This window comes from Hyaena hyaena, unplaced genomic scaffold, assembly GCF_003009895.1.
Source record: "Hyaena hyaena isolate Hyena2069 unplaced genomic scaffold, ASM300989v1 scaffold_1645, whole genome shotgun sequence".
Classification (NCBI taxonomy): Eukaryota; Metazoa; Chordata; class Mammalia; order Carnivora; family Hyaenidae; genus Hyaena; species Hyaena hyaena.
Window position 1 is genome coordinate 184,359 of NW_024082283.1, and position 25,860 is coordinate 210,218.

Here is a 25,860-nt window from a genome sequence, read left to right on the forward strand (position 1 = left end):
AATGCTTATCTACATACACATAAATATCTATATGTGCACACACAAGTAAATATACATACATACACATAAACATACATATACAGTGATATACATGTATATACAAAAATATACACACATGCATACATAAACACAGATACACTTATATACATACAAATCCATATATACCCCCATATGCAACAACACATAAAACACATGCATATAAATATACATAAACATTTATATGCCCATATACACATGCATAATATGTTATAAACACATAATACATAACTTATATGTTGCATACATAAAAATTTAGGTGGTGGGTTAAGAGTGATCATTATACTCTTCCCTCAACTTTTCTCAATATTTTAGAAACTTGTGAAGCGAGAAGGTAGGTAGGGGACATGTTAATGCTTCTGGAGAGAGGTACTACACCAAGGATCGGCACTCATTATTACTTAGGTGAGAATGAATTTAGAACAGTTTTCTCCAAAGGTGTTCAAGAGATGGTTACAGGAATTCTAAGGGAGCGGGGGAACTAGCTGGGAGCTGTAAGAAAACCAGAGTTACCAACCTGGGAAAATGCTGACTTGTAAAACCCTTTCTGCACAGTAAGGGTTTCTCCTGCAGGAGAAAACAGGAAAGCCAGGAGTGTTTGCCTGGAATAACTGAAATCCAGGCAGGGCAGGGCTGTCCAAACCACACAGTTCCCTCCAACCAGCTCCAGAATCACTGGGCCCTACTGCCGCTCCCCAAAGCTGGCAACCCATTCAAGCTGAAAACTGTATAATTTCTTTGCTCTGGGCCCTAAATAGGTTTCCGAAAACCTGCAAGTAAATAAAAGCAGAGCAAATGGAACTCTATTTTCTTTTTTGAGTGTGGTTGACAATGTTACATTAGTTCCTGGTGTACAACACGGTGATCTGACGAATGTAGCCAGTATGCTCTGCTCCGGTCTAGTCACCACCTGTCACCATGCAATGCAATTACAGCATTGTGAACTACATTCCTTATGCTGTGCCTTTTATCCCCAAGACTTTACAACAGGGAAGCATCCTACTTATATAAAACTTGCACCAAATCCACTTAAATACTTTCCTATTAAAAATCACTATGGGGGCACCTGGGTGGCTCAGTTGATTAAGTGTCCGACTTCCACTCTGGTCATGATCTTGAAGTTTGTGAGTTTGAGCCCCATGTCAGGCTCTGTGCTGACATCTCAGAGCCTGGATCCTACTTCAGATTCTCTGTCTCCCTCTTTCTCTGCTGCTCTCCCACTCACATACTCTCTCTCTCTCTCTCAAGAAATGATTAAACATTAAATTTTTAAAAATCACTAAGAAATATAATACATGCTTATTACACAAAACTTGGAACACAAAGTAAAAAGAAAATTAAGTCCTAGGTGCATTTATTTCCTGTTTTCTTCCTAGAGAATCATTTTGATATAGTTAGAGTCAAACTGTGTATATACAATTTGAGGTCCTTTGTTTTTTCCAGTAAATATTATGTTATGGGTAGTTTCCACATCTGTCTTCATAGGCGGAAAAACTGGTGAGCTCCTTTGAAGAACAATTTTGGGTTGAAATCAAAATTTAAAATGCAAAGCGATGTGGTAGAGCAACATTAAAAATTCAAAACGGGGGCGCCTGGGTGATTCAGTATGTTGAGTGTCCAACTTTGGTTCAGGTCATAATCTGGCAGTTTGTGAGTTCAAGCCCCCATGAGACTCCCTGTTATCCGCATGGAGCTCACTTCAAATCCTGTCTCCCTCTCTCTGCCCCTCCCCTGCTTGTGCTCTCTCAAAAATAAACACTTTTTAAAAATTAAAAAAAGTTAAAATACAATACTGATCGAAGAAGACCTCGCACTTAGTGTTGTTTCATCAAACTTTGCTCCAGTAACATATGCATGTGAGTCATGAATGTAAATGTGTTTCTTCTAATGCCTGGGTCAAAAATAATTTGAAAATCCCCAGACTGGGGAAATCCTTACCTGATTTACAAAGACACATGCTCAAGATGGCTGCTAAAGCACTGTTAGGAATGCTGAAAAATTGCAAACTTCCCAGCTGTGCATCAAAGGTGGGGCTTGGGGTGGGGGATAAATGGTGGCATCTTCACTAGGTAGAGACTACGGCACAACAGCGAAAACAGTAGATGTCGAAACAGAAGACTGGCGAGAGAAGCGCACTGCAGAGGTTCGCACATCAATCCCAAACACACACAAACCATACCCCATACTGTTCGAAACTATAGATATTATAAAGGGAAAAGCTCTAACAACAGCCTGAAGACATCGGCTAAATGCTAACTAAATGCTAGAGGGCCAGCTTTTTCATTCACTAAGCAAATGTTTATTCAACACCTCTCAACACCTACTGTGTGCCACGCCCTGTTCTTGGTAGGAATGAATCAGCAGTGGATGAGACAGAAGATGCTGCAGGGTGCAGCTAGCTTTCTAGTGGGGGAAGACACAAAGAATCAACAGCAAAATCGGTCTCCATCAAATAATCTGCAAAGTCAGGATGCACACAGACCCGGGTCAGTTTTCTGAGTTAGTAGTGGCCTCCCTGCCTGCCCCAATCTCTACCCACTGTCCAAAACTCAGGAACCGAGCAGATTCAGGGAGCATACTGCTCAAGGAAGGAGACTGGACTCTGATTTTTCACTCGATGCAAGCTCCTAACCACCTGCAACGTAGCAGCAGTTACTGGGCCAGCAGCCCCTGCTCTAGGGCTCCTGAGGATTCTGGCTACTACAAGCCACAGGAGATGGAGCAGAGGAGAGGCAAGATCTTACATGCGCGCTCCCAGGCTCCCACTGGCTACGGATGAGGAACAAACAGTGGGGTGGGCAGAAGGCAAGGGAGCAGGGAGGAGGTGCCTGTTACGGAGAGAAGCGGGTGGGCAAGCGGTTGAATTCTGGAAATATCTTAGAGATAAAGACATGGGAGTTGGGGGTAGAAATGATATGGGGGTTAGGGAAAGAGAAACATCAAGGAGGACGCTGAGATTTAGCGCAGCAGAGGGAGTCGCCATTTACAGACACCGGGAGGACTGGGTTTGGGGAGACCAGAGGCTCATGTGAGGACCCCAAAGTCTGATTTGTCTGTGGCGGGGGTAGGGGACAGCTTCAGGGCATTAGGGGTCTGTGGGGAGAGGCAACCCAGTCAACGACACGGGATTGGGGATGGGGGTGAAGCCTGGGAGGGCGAGTTCGGTGGGTAGGGGGAGGAAGGAAACATTCACAGGCACCCCAAATGCTCAGTGGAGCGAATCGGTCCTCAGAAGGACGCAGGCGGGGGCGAAGGACCAGGGCTGTGAGAGGAGGAAGACGCAAAGAGGACAAAGCATCCTTGGGAACCGGACACAGGAAACACAGAAGGCTGTGCAATGTGCAAGCCCACACCTTGTGGGGAGGCAGAGGCGAGGGGCATCCACCTGTGCAGGGTGGGAGCAAGGAGGCGCGCACCTGAGTGGAGAGAAAAGGGAGTCCGCGGAGGAGGGGGAGTCCGCGCCCGAGGGGAAAAGGGCAGTCCGCATGTGAGGATGGACGAAGAGAGAGGGGTCCGCTCCCACCCAGTGGGCGAACACAACGGGGGTCTGCACCGCTCGGGGCGAGCAGACGGCGCAGGGGGGTCCGCACCTCATCCCCGGGACTCCCTGGCCCCCCGGCCGGCGCCCCCCTCGGCGTTTCCCCCCGCCCCACCGGCGTTGGGCTGCCGTGACCTCCTGCTACGCGATCTGGGACGGGTCCAAAGCAGGAGAAAACCCCCAGAAAGGAACTCATACCTCCCACGACCGACGCGTCGCCCTCGGCAAACCGCTTGTTTGTGCGCGTGCGCCGGGTGCCCTGAGATGCGCGTGCGCGCGCGCCTGACTCCCGGATGAAGCTTCCCCAGCGAGGCCTCGGGATGCGTGGGGTCTGGCGTTCATTGGGAAGACTGGTCAATTAATTTGCTCATATTTCCACTGCATTTTCTTTCTTATTGAGATGCCGAGATCTTTATAACTTCTGGATATCAGTCTTTTGTTGCGTCTAAGAGCGACAATTACCTTCTCCCATTCCGTGGCTTGTCTTTCCACTTGCATGATACGCTTACATAACCCTTCCTAACGAACACAGTTCCGAATTTTAATGTAGTCAGACTCATCAATTTTCTTTGGTTTGTTTAAGGAACGTTTGTCTATGGCAAGATCACAAAGATGTTTTGTATTTTCATCTGCATGCTATCGTTTTGCCTTTCCTGTTTAGAGCTACAATCCTCAAGAACTGAGTTTTGTGAATAGTAGGAGGTCATTAAACTACAGTAAATCCACCTGTTTTTGTATGGTCCAAGAGTTAAGGATGGTCGTTACATTTTTTAATGTTGTAAAAAAAAATCAAAAGAATGGTATTCGTGGCACATGAAAATTACATGAAATTCAAGTTTCAGAGTCTATAAAAATGTATTGGAAAGCGACCTTGCCCATTGGCTTACAAGTTGTCTGTGGCTGCTTCCACACTACAACAGTTGAACTTAGTAATTGTGGCAGAGACCATATAGTGTGCAAAGGCTAAAATATTATCTAACCTTTATAGAAAAGTTTGCTGACCCATGATGTATAGTGAGATATGATCACTGGAATTTAACTATTTAAAAATGTTTGCAAAACCAGGAGATATTACTTCTTACCCACTAGGATATCTATAACCCAAAGACAGACAATAATAAGTATTGATAAGGATGTGGAGAAATCAGAATGCTTATACACTGTTGGTGGGAATGTAAAATGGTACAACTGTTGTGAACAAATTTGACAGTACCTCAAAAATTTGAACAGTTACCATGTAACCCAGCAATTCCACTCCAAAGTATCCACTCAAGGGGCATCTGGGTGGCTCAGGGTTGAGCGTCCTCCTCTTGATTTCAGCTCAGGCCATGATCCCAGGGTTGTAGAATCAAGTCCCGCATCAGGCTCTGCACTGAAAGTGGAGTCTGTTTGGGTTGTGCGCTCTCTCTCTCTCTCTCTCTCTCTCTCTCTCCCCCCCTTCTGTCCCTCTCCCCAGCTCATGGGTGGGGAGCTCAATCAATCAACCAACCAATCAAATGCAAAGTATCTGAAGAGTGTTGAAAGCATATATACCCACAAAAACTGGTATGTGAAGGATCATAGCAGCATTATTCACAAGCCAAAAACTAGAAACAATCCAAATGTCCACTGACAAATGAATGGAAAAACAGAAGTTGGTATATCCACACAACAGAATATTATTCAGCCATATAAGGCATGAAGTACTGGCACATGCTACAACATTGATGAACACTGACAACATAATGCTAAATGAGGGGCGCCTGGGTGGCTTAGTCGGTTAAGCGTCCGACTTTCGCTTAGGTCATGATCTCGCGGTTCGTGGGTTCGAGCCCCGCGTCAGGCTCTGTGCTGACTGCCAGCTCAGAGCCTGGAGCCTGTTTCAGTCTGTGACTCCCTCTCTCTGACCCTCCCCTGTTCACGCTGTCTCTCTCTCTCTCTCCTAGAAATAAATAAAACATAAAAAAAAAAACATAATGCTAAATGAAATAAGCATATGGACCACATATTGTATGATTCTATTTATATGAGATGTCCATAGCTGTTAAATCTGTGGCTAGATTAGTGGCTGCCAGGGACTGGGAGAAGGAGGAAAAGAAAAGTGACTGCTAATTGGCATTTGCTTCCTTTAGGAAGCTAATGAAATGTACTAGAATTAAAGAATGGTGGGGGTTCCTGGGTGGATCAGTTGGTTAAGTGTCCGACTTTGACTCAGATCATGATCTCATGGTTTGTGACTTCAAGCCCCACATTGGGCTCTATGCTGACAGCTCAAAGCCTGGAGCCTGCTTCAGATTCTGTGTCTCCCTCTCTCTCTGCCCCTCCCCTGCTCATGCTGTCTCTCTCTGACTCTCAAAAATTTTAAAAAAAAAAGTTTTTAATTTAAAAAAATTAAAAAATAAAAAATTTTAAAAATTTGTTTAAACTATTTTACCAGAAATGACCACGGACTCCGCTGAATTCCTTTGGTCACCCTAAGTTCAGATGTCCGTATACTTTTGTATTTACTATTTTTTCCTCCTGGGACTTGCTTATACATACTCTCAACCTGTTTATCTCTTGGGGTCTCAACTGTTGCTCTTGTAAATGTGGATTTTTTATTTAGCAAAGGCAGCCTTGCACCCCACACCCACCTCTTCTCCAGTGAATCCCTACTAACCGTTGCCCAAGGGATTCCACCTATAGCTTTGTTGCCCCTCCGTGGTATTTAACAGGTGGAGTCTCTCCTCCCTAAATCTGTTCTCTCTTGGTCCAGAACACCACCCACCCTGCCTTCCCTCCTCCCTCCTAGGCCATTTCTTCATCCGACTGCCTCCTTTGTTTTTCCCACAACCAAATGCTTCTTTGGTCACCATCCTTAGTGTTCACCTAACATAATCAGAAGTCTACAAGGCTTTTCCCTACCTCATCCTGCCCACTCTCCTCACCTCTTTCTCTGATGCCCCTACATCCCCTCCTGCACCAGCACGCTACCGGTCCCTGTGTGCAGCAGTCTTCCCTTCCTACCCCTAGGTTAGTCTCTCCTCCTCTTATAGCTTCCCACTGTTATTTTCATTCTTTTCACTATTACAGCTCACAGTGTTTTCATGATTGATAAATAAACGGCCATCTTGCTTTCTAGCTGGACTGCTCCGTGAGGCTGGACACACTGTTGTATTCCCAGCTATACTGTGCAGGGGATCAACGTGCCAACATCTAAGATACTCATTAAATGTTTGCTGATTTGAATGAACTGGAAGTAATATTCCAAGGTATTAAAATGATTGCCGGGGACATGTGAGATTCTGGATGCAATTTCTTAATTTCATATGTTTCAGTACATTCCAAGTAGAATTATCTTAGAATCAGAAACAACAAAGATATGCACCCAAGATATGGTGACCCATTGTTCACTAATGCTGGTTCACCTCCATCTTAGTTCAACAAACATTTCTTGGGCACCTGCTGTAGGAATCCAAGGGTCAGGATACAGCAGAAACCAGATGTTTACAGTCCAGTTGGGGAGATAAACATGTACAGTGCATCATGTATCAATCGGATGACAGTCAGTGCCTTGGAAATACATAAAGCAAGGAAAGAGGATGGGAAGTTGTGGGTTGGGCAGGCGCTGTTGTAATTTTAAATATCTCGAAATCAGGAAAGGGCTCACTGAAAAGGTGATGTGTAATGAGGAATGAGGAAGTGAGCCCAAATGTCCTGGGGGGAGAGGATCCCCACAGCAGGAAGTGATTTCAGAGGTCCTGAGAGAATATGACTGGCATTTGAGGAATAGCAGGGAGGCCTTGAGACTGGAACACAGTGACCAAGGGGGGGTATCAGAGAAAGGGCTAAGGAGGTGACAGAGGCTATCAATTAAGATACTGTCAGGCCAGGGCACCTGGGCAGCTCAGTTAGTTAAGTGTCTGACTCTTGATTTTGGCTCAGGTCATCTCATGGTCTGTGAGTTCAAGCCCCACACTGACAATGTGAAGCCTGCTTGGGATTCTCTCTCTCTCCCTCTCTCTCTGCCTGTCATGTGTGCTCTCTCTCAAAATAAATACTTAAAAAACATAAACAGAAACAAACATTGCCAGGCCAAAGAAATGATGAAGACAAAAGAGATAACCGGTATTACGGTTGAATATACTTGCTGCTTCTGCCCCAGTGAGGATTACCCTTCCCTGTCCCAGTGACTTCAGGCTTCGTTCTGGACTTGCTTGGACAAGAAAAAGTGAGTGGAAGTGCAGGTGCTTTTTCTGAGCAGAAGCTTTCAGAGCCTCAGGATGGATCCACCGGTTCTCCTTTCCCTCTGCCAGGAGGCCAGCAACGCCCCCAGAAAGAGAGGCTGCTCCCTGGCCAAGTGAAGGTAACATGAAGTAGAGCATTGGCATTATGAGCCCCTAAAGTTTTTGCTGTCATTTGTTACTGTAGCATAACTTACCTTAAGCTAACAAACCATCAGAAGTACTGCTTTAAGGTTAAAATTCAGAATGACCAATAAATTAATTAATTAAAATAAATTTGACGTTTCAAGTGGTGGCAAGGATGTAGATCAATAGGAAATCTCCTTTGTTGCTGGTTGGAAAGCAAAATGGTACCACCACTTTGGAAAGAACTTTGCAGTTTCACACAAAGTTCAACAAAGACTTACCACATGATCCAGCAATTGCAGTCCTAGGGATTCACCCAAGAGAAATGAAAACCTACATAATGTTAAGAGACCGAATGTTTGTCTTGCCCAAATTCATGCTGAACTCCTAACCCCCAAAGTAATGGTAGATGGAGGTGGGGGCTTTTGGGGGTGATGAGATCTGAGGGTAGAGCCCATATGAAAAGGATTAATGCCTTTATGAGAAAATAACCAAACTGTGACAAGGAGGCAGGATCTCACTAGACACCAAACCTGCCAGTGCCTCGATCATCCACTTCTCAGCATCCAGAGCTGTGAGAAAGAAGTGTTTGTTATTTAAGCTATTCACTCTGTGGTAGTTTGTTACAGCAGCCTGAATAGACTAAGACATGTACATTTAACATGTACAAAATACTGAATTTTATTTGAGACCTGTTCTCCTGGAGAAATTCCCTCGCCCCTCTGTTCCAAGAAATGGCTAACCACACAAAGGACCACCCTGCTCTCACGTATTCCAAGATAAGACCTAAGTAGACAGGGGCTCCACTCTTCCTCAGTTACTCCATCCTTCCTCATAGGTCCCGTAGACTCATGGGTGACTCCCTTCTTTATCTGACTCTATAAAACTCTAGGTCCCCTTTCTTTTCTTTGAGATGTTACACATTGATGAATACAAAGAGGCCTGTGGATTAAAGAAACTAGAAATACGATGGCAACCATCATGAACATCCCAAGTCTCCATATTGGATTAGACAGCACATATGGACCTTCCACACACGTTCTTAGGTTATGGACTTTGTTCAGGATGCTGAAAGGTGCTTTCCCCTCAGCTAGCCTAGGGGGTGGGAGCTGTAAGTAGAGGTAAGGGGCATTTTTTCCTTTTCTTAAATTTCCTATCACTAATGGCTGTTTATTAATAGGACTTAATTTTCTAGACTATTTTTCTAGACAATTGACCTCTGGCAATAAGGGCTGTGTGGATTCCCAAGCGGCACCCAGCTGAGGAAGCCATGCCTACTCTCAAAGCAGACAAAGACCAGCAGAGGTTTTTTTGTTTTTTTCAAGTTGTGTGTATTAACTTGTTGGGAAAGGAACACACACCGAATACCTCATTGAGCAGGAGACAGGAAGGCTAGAGGTCTGTAAGAACTAGAACAGGGTGTGTGTTCTATGTATGTCCTATGGCTGTTGTAACAAGTTAACACAAGCTGTGTGCCTTAAAAATGGACACATACACTCTCTTACAGTTCTGGAAGCCTGAAGTCCAAAATCACTTTCACTGGGCTCATAAGGAAGGTGTCAGTAGGGCTGGTTTCTTCTGGAGGCTGTGGAGAGAGAATTAATTTCCCTGCCTTTGCCAGCTTCTAGAAGCTACCACCATTCCTTGGCTCATGGCATCTCCCCATCTTCTAATGCATTGCTTTAACTTCTGGCTCCGTCATCACCTCTCCTGACTCTGACCCTGTGGTAACTCTTGTTTTGACACTGCCCATGCCAGAAAACCCAGGATCATCTCCACATCTTAAGATCTTTCTAGCACTCCTTCAAATTCCCTTTGCATCTATACTAACAATCGAAGGTCCCACAGATTAGGATGTAGACACATCTGGGAGGCCATCATTTCGTCTTCCAATAGGAGTTCCTGATTGTAAACAACGAATTGCAACCCACCCTGTGGGAGGATGAGGGGGGATCTTGGGTCCCGACATGGTTAAAACTAGTCATACTGTCCAAGAGTCAGGCGGGGCTTGTAAGAGGTGATGCACCAGGGTCCTCAGAGTCTATGAGCCTCATGGTTTCGGCGATTTGCCCGGTTGCAGATGCAGCCCATGACACAGTTGTAGTAGCTCCAAAGCAGGTGTTTTTCTCTCCTGCAGCCCCAACGTGGCCCTTTTCCTAACTTATAAGGAAGTGTTGCGTCAATTGGCAATGGCCCTGCTGGAGTATCAGAAAAGAGCAGGCCAAAAGAGAGAAAGGAAGAGAGGGAAAGGGCAGGCAAGTATTGTCTATAATGTGTTAGGTTTCTATTGTTTCTATTAAAAATTACCCCAAATTTAGCAGCTTAAAACAAAACAAACTTGGGGTGCCTGGGTGGCTCAGTCGGTTAAGCGTCCGACTTCAGCTCAGGTCATGATCTCACGGTTCGTGGGTTTGAGCCCTGTGTTGGGCTCTGTGCTGACAGCTAGCTTAGAGCCTAGAGCCTTCTTCAGATTCTGTATCTCCCTCTCTCTCTGACCCTCCCCTGTTCACGCTGTCTTTTTCTCTTTCAGAAATAAATAAAACATTAAAAAAGTTTGTTTGTTTGTTTTTTAATAAAACACAAAATTATGTCACAGCCTTCACTCAGTGATTCTCAAGGGGAGCCACCCCCAGGGCTTTGAGGCTCTGCCAACCAGCCTGGGCAGCTCTCCCCTGGCCAGCACTGTATTTCCTTAGGAGGGACATTCCCAGATCATCCTCAACCTCTCGACAGCCTCCCATTCCCCATTTTCTCAGACCTATTCTCTCCTCACCTCCAGGTCCCCAAGAAAGGAAATTATTCTTATGCCCTGGGTCATGGGATGCTCTGACTTGAAAGGAACTTCTTCCTGGATGCCCTCTATCCAAGCTTATAGCTGCCCTGTGACCCTGAACTAGCCCCTTTTGATTAAAAAAAAAAAAAAAGTCCAAAGAAACCCAAAATTTGCCCCCTTTTGGCTTCCTCTTTTTAGTCCTTACCAAAGTATTATAGCAACAATGTACGTTTTACAATATAGAAAAAAAATCATACATGAACATAGGCCCCTAAGAAAATCATGTTTATTTTTCCATGACCAATTTCCAAACTTCATCTGCATGTGCACCTATCTTTACATGGCTGTAATAACAGCAAGTCTTCTATTTTATGCTTTTTTAATTGTTGTTGTTGCCTGCCATATTATAAGCATCTTCAACGTGATACCAAAACCTTATAATCACGGTTCGGCATGATTGCATAGAGCAAATTAAAAGTGTGCTAGATGAACAATGGGGAGTGACAACAGAAACATATGAACTCATTCTATTTTTATTTCCACAGCTAAAGCAATGCATCACATTTCTCAGCAGCAACCCTTTCCGTCTTAGCACAGGCCTGCTTCAGTCTTCATAGGGAGAATTTCATTGTTCATTCACAAGCAACGTCCTCAACTACTTGCCCTTCTGAAATAAATCCTGAACATCTGACAGGGCTGTAGCATAGAAACACACAGCAACAGCAAAATCTAACTGAAATTCTGTGGTTGCCGGGGGGTGGAGTGCTGTCTGGGGTCTATCACCAAAATGCCTTTGTTCATTCAGAGGAGACAGCAAGAGCTCCTGCTAGACTACACTTGATCCTAATAAGAGTCTGCTTATGCACAAAGCAGACATTCATCATTAAAGTATTCCACATACTGATTACACACTGAACACATTCACAGGTTCTTTCTCATTAAAGCACTCTGATGCATCTCCAGGCAAGTATCTCTTGACATCCACAGATTTTATTCCAGTGTGTGCGCTACTATGTTTGGTACTGGCTGCATTGTTCCTGAAGCCTCTTCCACATTTACTACCAGCCTGTGTTTTCTCCAGGAGTTCTTTAATGTATAGATTTAATAGTATGGCCAAGGAATGCCTCACATTCATCAATTCACTAGATAGCTTAAAAAATTATTTTCTGACAGGGAAAAGTCACCTCTGAAGACATTCCTCCTTCACAGTTTCTTAAAAGCATGTCAGCAGATGCACGTGGGCAACAATCATTATGTTTCCATGGGCTGCTCTCCAGAGTGTTTTCTTTGATGTCGGATGAGGGCTGAGCTCCTTCTGAACATTTTTCCACACTGAGGACACTGGCTGGGCCCCTCCCGGCTGTGGAGTCTCTGATGTACCACCAGGTGAGAGTTCTGCTTGAAGGACTTTCCACATTCAGGACACTGGTATGGGGTCTCCTTTGTGTGAATTCTCTGGTGCTTGGTCAGACAGGAACTGTCCCTGAAAGCTTTGCCACACTGATTACATTCGTAGGGCTTCTCACCAGTATGAGTCCTCTGGTGGCGGATGAGGCCAGCAATGTTCCTGAAAAGTTTCTGACACTGGTTACAGCCATAGGGCTTCTCACCAGTATGAATCCTCTGGTGCCTGATGAGGTAAGCACTCTCAATGAAAGTTTTCCCACACTCTTTACATTCATAGGGTTTCTCCCCAGAGTGAATTTTTTGATGCACAATGAGGTGAGAGTTTCTGTTGAAGGACTTCCCGCACTCCACACATTCAAAGGGCTTCTCTCCAGTGTGAGTCCTCTCATGCTGAGTAAGGTATGAGCCATCCCGGAAAGCCTTTCCGCATTTGCTACATTCATAGGGCTTCTCCCCAGTGTGGATTCTGAGATGCACAGTGAGGTGGGAGATGTCAGTGAAAGGTTTCCCACACTCGTTACATCTGTATGGTTTTTCCCCTGTATGAGTTCTTTGATGCAAAATCAGTGATGAATTTCGGTTGAAGGTTTTCCCACATTCTAGACATTCGTAAGGTTTTTCCCCAGTGTGAATTCTCTGGTGTTGTGTGAGAGCTGACCCATCACTGAAGGCTTTCCCACACTTATTGCATTTATAGGGCTTCTCTCCTGTATGGATTCTTTGATGCACAATCAGGTTGTAGTTCTTGGAGAATGATTTTCCACATTCAGTACAGGTATAAGGTTTCTCTCCAGTGTGAGTTCGGTGATGCAAAACAAGAGAAGAGTTCCGTTTGAAGCATTTGCCACATTCACTGCATTTATACAGTTTCTCTCCAAGGTGACTCCTCCTGTTTTCATTAAGAGATGAACTCAGGCTAAAGATGTCCCCAAAATCCTTACCTTCATAGAGTTTCTTCCCCCTTTTCACTATTTTTGGTTCACCAAGAGGCATAAAATGGTTGAAAGATTTAACACTTTCAGGATATTGATAGGGTTTCTCCCTTGTTTGATCTCTTCCAAGCTGAAAAACTTCCACAGAATGGTCGAAGGCTATTCCACAAGCACCACTGTCACTAGTTCTCTTAGCTACATAATTTTTCTGACAACTGTGTAAAGCTGAGTCACAATCCAAACTTTTAACATCTGAGTCACATATATGAAAACCATTTGGAGGAACTCTCTTAGATGGCAGAAGGTCTGAGCTTGCACTCAAATGCTCCTCAAGTCCAGAATATTCACAGATTGTTTCCTGAGTCCCCGGGTTCTCCTGAGTTAAAGCTGACTGACTCAAATGTCCCTCCCGGTTCTTAAAGTCCCAATTATTACCTAGAATGGAAAGATGGGATCCTTCTCTTGCAAGTCCTTCCATTTCCACATCACAGGATAGTTCTTTCTCAGGAATATTCTGAGCTGTCATTTTCAATCTCATTTCCCAGGCTGAAAAGTAAAGAATGAAAAGGACAGACTTAAGTACACAAGGCTATATCTGAAAGGGAATAAAAATGAGGACAGGACAGGCATGTGGATCCATATTTTCATTTTGTTATTAATTTTTCCCCAGCTTATTTTTTTATTGAAATATAGATGACACACAATGTTACATTGGTTTCAGATGTACAACACAGTGACTTCACATGTCTATAGGTTATGTTATGTGCAGTACAAGTGGCTATTATCTGTCACCATATAACACCATTACAATGCCACTGATTATATTTCCTATACTGCACTTTTTTTTTTTTTAATATTTTTATTTATTTCTAGGAGAGAGAGAGAGAGAGACAGCGTGAGCAGGGGAGGGTCAGAGAGAGAGGGAGTCACAGACTGAAGCAGGCTCCAGGCTCTGAGCTGGCAGTCAGCACAGAGCCCGATGCGGGGCTCGAACCCACGAACCGCGAGATCATGACCTAAGCGAAAGTCGGACGCTCAACCGACTAAGCCACCCAGGCGCCCCTGCACTTTTTATTTTTTAATAGTTATTTAATCTTGGAGAGAGAGAGAGAGAGACAAATGAGGAGTGGGGGAGGGGCAGAGAGGGAGAGTCACAGAATCACAGCTCCAGGCTCTGAGCTGTCAGCACAGAGTCTGATGCGGGGTTCAAACCCACAAACTATGAGATCATAACCTGAGCCGAAGCCAGCCGCTTAACCAACCGAGCCACCCAAGCACTCCTCCTCTACTGTACCCTTAATCCCATGACTTGTTCACTCCGTAACTACAAGCCTGTACTTCACACTCCCCTTCACTGATTTTGCCCATTCCCCACATCCCTCCCCTATGGCAACCATCAGTTTGATCTCAGTTTGATTCTACTTTTTATACGTCTGCTCATTTGTTTTTTAGATTCCCGATGTAAGTGAGATCATATAGTATGTCTTTCTCTGCTTGACCTATTTCACTTAGCATTATACCCTCCAGATCCATCCATGTTGTTGCAAATGGCAAAAACTCATTCTTTTTTATGACTGAGGAATATTCCATCATTTGTACATAGCACAATCTTTATCCATTCATTTATTGACAGAAACTTGAGTTGCTTCCATATTTTGGCTATTATAAATAATGCTGCAATAAACAGGGGGTCATATATCTTTTTGAATTAGTGTTTTATCTTCTTTCTGGGGGTAAATATCCAGTAGTGGAATTATAAGATAATATAGTATTTTTATTTTTAATTTTTTCAAGGAAGCTACACGCTGTTTTCCACAGTGGTTGCACCAATTTACATTCTGCCGCGTGTATGTCTACTTTTTCAAATTAACATCTGTATAAGAGGAAGGTAAAGTGAGAGTTCAGGGATGGAGCCAAGAACAGGTTAAAAGAGCCACACAGCATTTTCATCTTCTTAGAGAGCGAACAGGAAGAAGGGTATTGGAGATAAGTATCACCGAAAGAATGAAACTGAGGTGTGGGAGATGAGAGGCCAGGTATCACTACTCCCACTGGAACACCACCGTGGCTACTGTGTGCTTGTCCCTACCACTCATTACCCGTATCAACAATCAGGACACATTTTCAAAGTCCCAACTTCACAGTGTGCTCACGACAGTGCTGAATGAACAGTTTTCACCCTGACTTTGTGGTCAAGTTCTGCTTTCATGGATGGGACAAAGCACAAGCTCTATGACCTGGAAGTTCCAAAAGCCCTAGAGCTGTGAATGGCTGCACTGCAAGGTTACTGTGAGAGCTAGGTCGTGTATGAGTCTGGCTCTGACATGGGAAATGGATGGCATTCTGTAAGTGGCTGCCAGTGTCTCCACCATTACTGATCATTACTGATCCTCTAACCACCCTTCCAATCCTTTGACTGAATGATATCAAGACAACTGGCTCCTCATTTCTTTTTATTTATTTTTTTTAATTTCTGAGAGAGAGAAAGAGAGCGAGCAAGCAGGGGAGGGTCAGAGAGAGAGGGTGATACAGAATCTGAAGCAGGCTCTAGGCTCTGAGCTATCTGTCAGCACAGAGCCTGATGCGGGGCTCGAACCCACAAACCGTGAGATCATGACCTGAGCTAAAGTCAGACGCTTAACAGACTGAGCCACCCAGGCGCCCATTAAGCAAAATGAAATAAGATCCTTACCTCAGAAAGAAATTTTTTTTAATTCTAAATGGAGAAAGATCCCAATGTAAAATCAAAGTTTAAATCACGTAGGACACCTTCATGATCAACAAGCAAAAACGGGGCACCTGGGTGGCTCAGTCAGTTAAGTATCCGACTCAATTTCCACTCAGGTCATGATCGCATAGTTCATGAGTTCAAGCCCCGTGTTGGGCTCTATGCACTGACAGCCTACTTGGGATTCTCTTTCTCCCTCTCTCTGCCTCTCCCCTGCTCATGTTCTCTCTCTCTCTGAAAATAAATAAACTTTAAAAAAAAAAAAAAGGCAAAAACCATACAGATAAGGATTAACAAATGTGATGTCAATATTTTAAATTTCCACGCCAACGAAAACACAGTAAGAGTCAAAACACAAGTGGCAAACGGAGAAACAAGATTATAAAATACAAAAGAGGCAATGGAATAATACCCAAGATCTATAAAGAATTCTTACAGAACAGCACAAGAAAAAGGGGAGGGGGACACAAAAAGGCACTTCTTGGAGAGAAAATACAAATATTCTGAAAACAGGAATATCTGCTCATTCTCGCCATCGAGACAATTATAAATTCCAACTTTAAGAACACAAAATATGTAGGGGCACCTGGATGATTCAGTCAGTTAAGCATCCAACTCTTGATTTTGGCTCAGATCATGATCTCAGGGTTGTGGGATTCAGCAAGAAACCTGCTTAAGAATGTCTCAGGGAACTCAGGTGGTTCAGTCAGTTAAGCATCTGACTTTGGCTCAGGTCATGATCTCACCATTCTTGAGTTCAAGCCCCACGTAGGGCTCTGTGCTGACAGCTCAGAGCCTGGAGTCTGCTTCGGATTCTGTGTCTCCCTCTTTCTCTGCTCCTCCTCCACTCATGCTCTGTCTCTTTCTCTCTCTCAAAAATGAATTAATATTTAAAAAATATATTCTTTTTAAAAAGTTGGCCTTTGGGGCGCCTGGGTGGCTTAGTCGGTTGAGCCTCCGACTTTCGCTTAGGTCATGATCTCGCGTTTCGTGGGTTCGAGCCCCGCGTCGGGCTCTGTGCTGACTGCCAGCTCAGAGCCTGGAGACTGTTTCAGAGTCTGTATCTCCCTCTCTCTCTGACCATCCTCTGCTCATCCTGTCTCTCTCTCTCTCTCTCCCCTAGAAATAAATAAAAATAAAAATAAAAAAAAAATCTTATAAAAAAAAATAAAATAAAAAGTTGGCCTTTAAAAAAAAAGATTTTTATTTTTAAGTAATCTCTACACCAAACATGGGGCTCAAACTCATAACCCTAAGATCAAGAGTCATATGCTCTACCGACCGAGCCAGCTAGGCACCTCATAAAATGTTGGCCTTTAATGCTTATGTTAAAAAAGGAAGACTGAAGGGGCGCTTGGGTGGCTCACTCAGTTAAGCATCCAACTTCAGCTCAGGTCATGATCTCATGGTTTGTGGGTTCGAGCCCCACGTCGGGCTCTGTGCTGACAGCCAGCTCAGAGCCTGGAGCCTGTTTCAGATTCTGTATCTCCCTCTCTCTCTGACCCTCCCCTGCTCACGCTGTTTCTCTCTCTCTCTCTCAGAAATAAATAAAACATTAAATAATTAAAAAAAAAAAAGAAGACTGAAGATTAGTGAGTCACAGTTTAAGACTTAAGGGAAAGAACAAAGGAGTAAACCAACAGGAGGTAGAAGGAAGATAATAATAAAGGTAAGGGCAGAAATTAAAGAAACTAAACAAAGAAACATCCAAGAAGATAAAGAAAACCAGGTCTGTTATTTGAAAAGACTAACAAAACAGACACACTTAGCAAGAGTGAGCATAAAAAAAAAAAAAAAAAAAAACACATAAGCAATATCAGTCATGAGAAGTGGATTTAACTAAGAAACAGTAGAAAGTTGCCAAAATGGCAACATTGGATTTATCCTAGGAATGCAAGGACTGTGAAACATTAGGATGTCTATTGATACAATTCCCCATATTTTCAGATAAAAGTAGAAGACAGTCCCCTACACCCTATCTCAATAAATTAAGAAAGTAATTTGTGGAAATCACCATGATTCATGATCAAAATGCTCTCAGTTAAAGTGGTAGACCCCTTTAGTGTGCCTGAGTGCCTCAAATGGTTAAGCATCTAACTCAATGTCAGCTCAGGTCTTGATCTTGAGGTTGTGGTCTCTGTACTGGGCATGAAGCCTACTTAAAAAAAGGAAAAAGTAGTAGAGTAGTAGACCTCTTTAACCTGTATCAGTAAATTCTGAATGTACTTTAAGGAAAGCTCCAATTCAAGATGAAAATTCTTAACAATTAGGGACACAAGGGATCAAGGTAAATATCACACCTAATAAGAAAACATCAGAATAGTTTACTTTGAAGCCAAGACCAAGACCCTAGAAGCCTGCTACATCCACAGCTTTCAACAGTAATGTGGAGAAGCTGGCTGGTCAGGAGGACCATGTCCCAAGATGTCACTGGGACATTAAGAGTTCTTCACCTACAGGAACAGGCCTCCTGAGGCTGCCTTGCCACCATACTGCATGTTTCCCATACTAGACCTTCTGAGTACACTGGGGCCTGGGCGGCCTTGGATGTCCAGTGAAGGCAAGAGATGGAAAGCATCTTCCTAGAGATCTTCAGGGGAAGGAAGCATGTGTGTACTTAAAATAAGTAAGTCAGACAAATACACCATGATACTACTTGGGGAAATTTTTTAGACATATAAAAATTCTGTAAGTAAAAATATTAAAATGCCCTGGCAAGACACCTACCAAAGCTGTGATTATGACTGTTCTGGGAATATGGAGAATAAGGCTTAAGGAGCAAAGGGAACATCCATTTAATCTATAATAGATGCTTCATTTATTGAAACAAGAGCTCTACACCACTAAGAAAGTGAAATGACAACCTACCAAATGGGAGAAAATATTTATAAAGCATACATATTATAAAGGACTTGTATACAGAAGATATTGAAAACTCTTAGAACTCAATAACAAAACAATACAAATTTTAAAAAATAGGCAAAGGATAAGGGCATCTGGGTGGCTCAGTTGGTTAAGGTCCAACTTCAGCTCAGGTCATGATCTCATGGTTTGTGAGTTCAAGCCCCGTGTCAGGCTCTGCACTGACAGCTTGGAGCCTGCTTTGGAATCTCTCTCTCTCCAAAATAAATATTGAATTTTTAAAAATAGGCAAAGGATATGAATATTCTCCAAAGAAGACATACAGATGGCCAACAAGCACATGAAAAGATGATCAACATCATTGTCATTAGGGAAATGCTAATCAAAACCACAATGTGATGCCACTTCATGCTCACAAGTGTGGCCAATATAAAAAACGGTCAATAAAAAGTATTGTTAAGATGTGGAGAAACTGGAACCTACTTTCCAGTTGGTAGGAATGTAAAATGGTGCAGCTGCTTTGGAAAACGGTCTGACAGCGTCTCAAAAAGTTAAACAGAGAGTTATGTTACCTAGCAATCAACTCTTACACATCTACTCAAGCCAAATGTGAACATATGTCCATACATAAACTTGTACATGAATTACGAGTTCAGAGCAGCACTACTCATGATAAACAAAAAGTCGAAACTCAAATAAAATGTCCTTCAACTGAAGAATGGCTAAACAAAATATGGAGACTCACACAATGGAATATTCTTCAACCACAAGAAGGAATGAAGTACTAACAAACACTTCAACAACATAGATGAACCTTAAAACCATTATGCTCAGTGAAAGAACTCAGACACAAAAGACTATATATTGTATGATCACATTTACATGAAATGTCCAGAACAGGCAATTCCACATAGACAGAAAGTCAGTTAGTGGTTGCCAGGAGCTAGGAGAAAAGGGGAATGACCACTAACGGGCATGGGGTTCCTTGTTGGCCTGATGAAAACATTAGGAATTTCACAGCTTTGTGAACATACTAAAAGCCACTGAATTGTGCACTTTGGATGAATTTATGGTATATGAACTATATCTCAAACCTGTAATAAGTAAACGTATGCTTAATAAATTTATTTTCTTTATTTTTATTTTTAAAGATTTTTAAAATGTTTTTATTTACTTCTGAGAGAGAGAGAGAGACAGTGTGAGCAGGGGAGGTTCAGAGAGAGGGAGATACAGAATCTGAAACAGGCTCCAGGCTCTGAGCTAGCTGTCAGCATAGAGCCCGACACTGGGCTCGAACCCACAAACCGTGAGATCATGACCTGAGCTGAAGTCGGCCGCTCAACCGACTGAGCCACCCAGGCACCCCTAATAAATTTAATTATTTAATTATTTAATTACTAATAAAGTATCCAACTCTTGATCTTGGCACAGGTCATGATCTCACAATTCATGAGATCAAGCCCTGCACTGGACTCTGCACTGACAGTACGGAGCCTGCTTGGGATTCTCTCTCTCTCTTTCTCTCTTCCCTCCCTCTCTCTTTCTCCCCCAAAATAAATAAATAAACTTACAAAAATACGGAATAGGTTAAGATATTTACAAATCATATATCCAACAGGGCACAGATATCTGGAATAAATAATCCTTTCAACTCTATAATTAAAAGATTAATAATCCACTTAATAAATGGTCAAAGGATCTGAACTGATAGTTCTCCAAAGAAGATATACAGATGGGCAAATAAGCACAATGAAAAAGATGCTCAACATCATTAACTATGTATATCAATACCATAGTGAGATACCACTTCACACCCAGTAGAATGCATATAATTAGTTCCACCCCTAAGGCAGTTATCCAAGAGAAATAAAAACATACACCCACCCCCCACCTCAAAAGTACACGTGAATGTTTACAGAAGCGTTATTCCTAACATCCAAAAAGTGGAAGCACTCAAATGTTCCCCTACTAATGAAGTGATACAAATGAGGTGTATCCATAAATGGAACATTACTCATCCATAAAAATGAACTAGGTACTGATAGATGCTACTACATAGATGAACCTTGAAAACATTACACTAAGTCAAAGTATCCCCCCCCCCAAAAGGATTGTATATTGAATGGCCATTTATATGAACTGTTTACAATAGGCAAATGCAGAGACAAAAAGTAGAATAATGATTGCCTAGGGTTCAAAGGGATAAAAGAGATGAGGAATAGCTGCTATTGGCACAGGTTTTCTTTTCTTTTTTGGGGGGTTGGGGACACAGGGTTTTTTGGGGGGATAATAAAAATATTTTAACTTGATAGTGGTGATGGACGCAAAATCTAGTGAATATACTAAAAACCACTGAATTGTATACCTTAAAGGGTGAATTGAATATACCAATAAAGCCAAGAATTCTATCTCAATAAAACTGTCTTTTCATTTAAAAAAAAATTTTTTTTTAATGTTTACTTATTTTTGAGAGACAGACAGAGTGTGAGCGGGGAAGGGGTAGGGAGAGGGAGACAGAATCTGAAGCAGACTCCAGGCTCTGAGCTGTCAGCACAGAGCCCAACACAGGGCTCACACTCACGAACCACAAGATCATGATCTGAGCTGAAGTCAGACGCTTAACCCACTGAGCCACCCAGGTGCCCCTCAATAAAGCAGTCTTAAAAAAAAAATTAAGTGATGAGTCTGCTGGGGTCAGAACCACTAGTCTAGATCCCATGTGGAACTTTTCTGATACTTTAAAATTTCACAGAAGTAACAGTTTTATATGGATGTGCCAAGCTTGTATAGAAATCTATTCCCAGGCAGCAACCTCTGAAGGACTTTATCCTCAGTCTTTATAGCCCTGCAGGGGATCCATCTAGGCTTCATGCCTGAGGTCTGACATCACTGGTGCCATACCTCGCTGTTCAACCCCATGCACATTGTTCCCCCCATTCTCTGTGGGCCACTCATGATAATGTTTACTTTACGTGTTTAAGTGATGTATTCTTTAACAAAAAAGTTTCCTGGGGCACCTGGGTGGGTCAGTCGGTTGAGCGGTCGACTTCAGCTCAGGTCATGATCTCAGAGTTCGTAGGTTCAAGTCCAACATCAGGCTCTGTGCTGACAGCCAGCTGAGAGCCTGGAGCCTGTTTAAGATTCTGTGTCTCCCTCTCTCTCTGACCCTCCCCTGCTCACGCTGTCTCTCTCTCTCTCTCAGAAATAAATAAAACATAAAAAAAAAAAGTTTCCCACCAACTTTAATTCTGTCCTAATTGCAATTGTGATAAAGTGTGAGACCATTTTGATGATGACTGCTAGCAGTTTTCAAGCCTCCACCGGTCCCACACGCAGGTGAGCTAACCAGGAAGCCTGTGTACTTTCTCCTTGGTGTTAGGAGGGTGCTCACACCATGTAAACCCCAACAAAAGCCAGGCCACCCTCATCCCAGTTCCACTCTCTAATCACAGTTAAGGCCCAGCCAGTCTCCTTTTCCTGCTCTCTCAAGCTATTTTTGATCAACTTGGGAAGTCTGCCCTGCTCTCCCAAGAAAGTCTTACTATGTGAGTAATAAACCTTTTACTCTCTTGGGAGGGGTGTGTGTGTGTGTGTGTAAAATATAAAAACAGAAAGTGTGTGCACATGTTTGAGGCAGGGAGAAAAGAAAAGCTGTGACAAAGTGTTAGTAACTTGAGAATCTGGATGGTTTTACAAGAATTAATTGAACTATTCCTGCTACTTCTCTGTGTGAAACTTTTCAAAATAAAAAATTGGGTGGGAAGAGAGAAACAAGCAGTAGAATGGAGGAAAGTTCTGCTGGGGGGAAAAAAAGAAAAAGAAAACAGACAAAGGCTTGGCATTTAAAACCTATTTTTACAAGCTCAAGGTCCTAACAACCAATTTTTTTTTAACTGGCAAAGGATAACAGACCTTTCTGTGGTGACGGTAACTTTGAATGCGCCCCCCCCCAAAACATTAATGAACGGTTGAAAGGATGGACAAAGGAAAATATATGGGATACAACAAGTATACATCAGATGTTAATGAGTCGGTGTGAGGTTGCAAAAGTATTTCAACTTCTCTGTACGTACGAAAACTTTTTCTATAAACTATCGGGGGTTAGAGAAATTTTAAAAATGAACCACTACACCAAGGATGAGGAAAGTGAAACGGTCACTAAACAGGTAGAAAAACACGGCCCTCAATGGGAATGGCAAGACCTGACTTGCAGGTATTAGGTGGAGGGGGGAAAAACACAAAAAAAACCCACAAAAAACACAAAAACAGATGCGGGGTGACACCTCGGGGCTGCGTGAGAAACGGCACAGTCCGCCGGCGCAACGCGGCCACTCCGGCCTGAGACGCACCGACGCCGACCAACCTACTCTCCCGCAGAAGAGCGGGCGACCCGGGGTTCGCCCCGGAGGCAGTACCAGGACACCCGGCAGGCCGGGGCCAACGCTCCCTGGGGAAGGACCGGCCGGATACAAGGGCAGACACCCGGGGCAATGCGAAGGAAAGAGTTGAGGCGTCCAGCCCCACCGGGAACGTCCACACTCGCGGCGGATCTTAGTCCTTAGTCGCTGGGGCAGCAGTGCCTCGGGCCGACCCCGCGCCCCTACGAGCCGGACGCGCCCACTCCACCAGGGAAACCCTCCCGCGGACGCGCCGTACACACCACACCGACCTGGGGCGGACCCCTCTCCGGCTCCACATACCCACATACAGACACACGTCCCTGCCCGGAGGGAAAGTGAGGAACCGAGAAGCCGAGGGGCGCGGCGGCACTCACCTCCCGCGGGCGAGCGGGCGGGCGCGAGGCGGCAGCCATGTTTGGGGCAGGTGCGCGTGCGCGCCCCAAGACCCGGATGTGTGCGTCCCAGGAGGCTCCGCGGCCCCTCCCGGAGCAGTGGAGTTGGAGGTTCGGATCACCGTCAGCTCTTTTGGTGGCTTCGCGGGGCTGTAGTTTCTCCGCGAGGGTCGTGGGAGGGCGGGAGTCGGGACTCAGTCTGCGGTCCCGGCGCCCGTGCCTCACTTAACCCCGACCCCAGCCGCGCGGGTCAACGGAGAGAGTGGTCCGGAAGAGCTGTCCTGTCGTCCTCAGTTACTTATTTACCGAATTATTTATTGATATCAATATGGACTCATGGGTAATTTTTTGCTCCTATGCATTTAATCCAATGCCATTATTATTGTATACAGCCTTATTTTTACTTACTGCGTATTTTATAATTTTGAATAATTTTACAATAATTCTCTACCTTTTTTTCCCCCAGAAAATTTGTTAAAATTCAGGGTCGCTTGGGTGGCTCTGTGGATTAAGTGCTGGACTTCAACTTGCATCATGATCTCATGACTCCTGGGTTCCAGCCCTGCCTCAGACTGCTCTGGGAGCGAGGAGCCGGCCTGGGATTTTCACTCTCTCCTTCTCTCTCTTCTCCTCCCTGACTTGTGCTTTCTCTCTCGAAACAAATAAATAAACAATAAATAAAACTAAAATTCAGATAAGTACACCTTGTTATTCATTGACAGTATAGTTATTTACTTAAAACAAGCTACACAATTTTTTAAATATGTATTTATTTGGAGAGAGGGAGAGAATCCAAGCAGGCTCCACACTGTCAGTGCTGAGCCCCATTCAGGGCTAGGTCTCTTGAACCTTGAGATCATGACCTGAGGGTAAATCAAGACTCTGACACTTAACTGACTGAGCCACTCAGGTACCCCCACAGTTTTGAATTAATAGTATAGCTAAGTAAGGATTTTAGATAGAATATTAATAATAAAAATCAATCTGTGCATTATAGAAAAAATATGTAAAATCTGGTAACAGTAATAAACAGAAATGCTCGAAAAAACCACGTTCTCAATCTTATACATGTATGTATACATTCCAATAACATTACAAATATATTAAAAAAAAAAAAACCCTCCTACTCCCACCATTCAGCATTAACATTGAGGACAGATGGTGGAACCCCCAGAGTAGCTCATGTAGGGTTTGAGGCCCAGGGTACTAGGTTGGCATCCTCCAACACAGCACGGGAAAGGATGAGATGATTCTCAAAGAATTTCCCACAGTATGTTTTTTATTTTTTTATCATTTATTTATTTATTTATTTAGAGTGCACATCAGCAGAGGAGGAGCAGAGGGAGAGAATCTCAAGCAGGCTCCATGCCCAGTGTGCAGCTCTGCATGGGGCTTGGTCTCACCACCGTGAGATCATAACCTGAGCTAAAGAAAATGAAGTGTCCCACACTTAACCAACTGAGCCACCCAGACACCCCTATTATTTAATTATGAAGGGAAAAGCAGTAACTTGACAGTGGAGAAACCTGGCAGGCACCACCTTAACCATGACTGTTGTGGAATTCTGATAAAAAATGCACCATCTCGGGGCGCCCGGGTGGCTTAGTCGGTTAGGCGTCTGACTTTCGCTCAGGTCATGACCTCGCGGTTCGTGGGTTTGAGCCCCGCGTCGGGCTCTGTGATGACTGCCAGCTCAGAGCCTGGAGCCTGTTTCAGAGTCTGTCACTCCCTCTCTCTCTGACCCTCCCCTGCTCATGCTGTCTCTCTCTCTCCTAGAAATAAATAAAATATTTTTTTAAAAAATGCACCATCTCAATCTAATCATGAAAACACCAGACAAACCCAAACTGAGAGACATTATAGAAAATAACTGAGCAGTATTCTGAAAAAGTATCAAGGTCGTGAAAGACAAGGAAAGACTGAGGAATTGTTGCAGATTGGAGAAGACTAAGACACCACAAATAAATGCAATGTGGGATCCTGAAACAAAAAATGGACACTAGAGAAAAAACAAAATTCAAATTAAGTCTGTACTTCAGTCAGTAGCACTGAACCAATGGTAATTTCCTAGGTTTAAAAAAAGGTGTTTTTTAAAATTTCTAATTAATCTCTACATCCAATATGGGGCTCAAACCCCCAAGATCAAGAGTAGAATGGCTTTCCAACTAGAGCCAGCCAGGCACACTGGTAATTTCCTCACTTTGATAAAGAGATCATGGTTACTTAAAAAGTTAACACTAGGGAAAGCTAGTGAAAGGTCTACGGGAAGTCTACTATTTTTACAACTTTTCTGTGTTAAAAAGAAAACCATATGAGTGTCTGGCTGGCTCAGTAAGTGGAGCATGAGACTCTCGATGTTGACTTTGTGAGTCTGAGCCCCAAATTATGTGTAGAGATTATTTAAAATATTGAAAAAAGAAAATCACAGGCCCCAAATGGTGTTACTTAGGCCTATCTTCCAAAT

The 25,860-nt window shown here is 43.5% G+C and overlaps 2 protein-coding genes across 2 annotated transcripts in view; both read right to left on the reverse strand.

The window, feature by feature from the left end:
- The window catches only part of ZSCAN18 (zinc finger and SCAN domain containing 18), a 31,568-nt gene extending 27,747 nt beyond the window's left edge, over positions 1–3,821 (reverse strand). The window contains exon 1 of the mRNA XM_039224488.1: positions 3,773–3,821. The gene's annotated coding sequence lies outside the window, so the exon portion shown is untranslated. The remainder of the gene's footprint in view (positions 1–3,772) is intronic.
- A 7,371-nt stretch (positions 3,822–11,192) lies between these two features.
- Positions 11,193–23,463, reverse strand: ZNF329 (zinc finger protein 329). The gene is made up of 2 exons (XM_039224484.1): positions 23,379–23,463; positions 11,193–13,560 (listed from the first exon to the last, which is right to left on the reverse strand). The coding sequence occupies exon 2, from the start codon at positions 13,550–13,552 to the stop codon at positions 11,927–11,929; it is 1,626 nt and encodes a 541-aa protein (XP_039080415.1). The 5' UTR covers positions 13,553–13,560; positions 23,379–23,463; the 3' UTR covers positions 11,193–11,926.
- Between the last annotated feature and the right edge of the window lie 2,397 nt (positions 23,464–25,860).

Bases quoted from the DNA above. Each gene is read 5' to 3' on its own strand.
- ZNF329 (XM_039224484.1), bottom strand. From the start codon at position 13,552: ATGAGATTGAAAATGACAGCTCAGAATATTCCTGAGAAAGAACTATCC.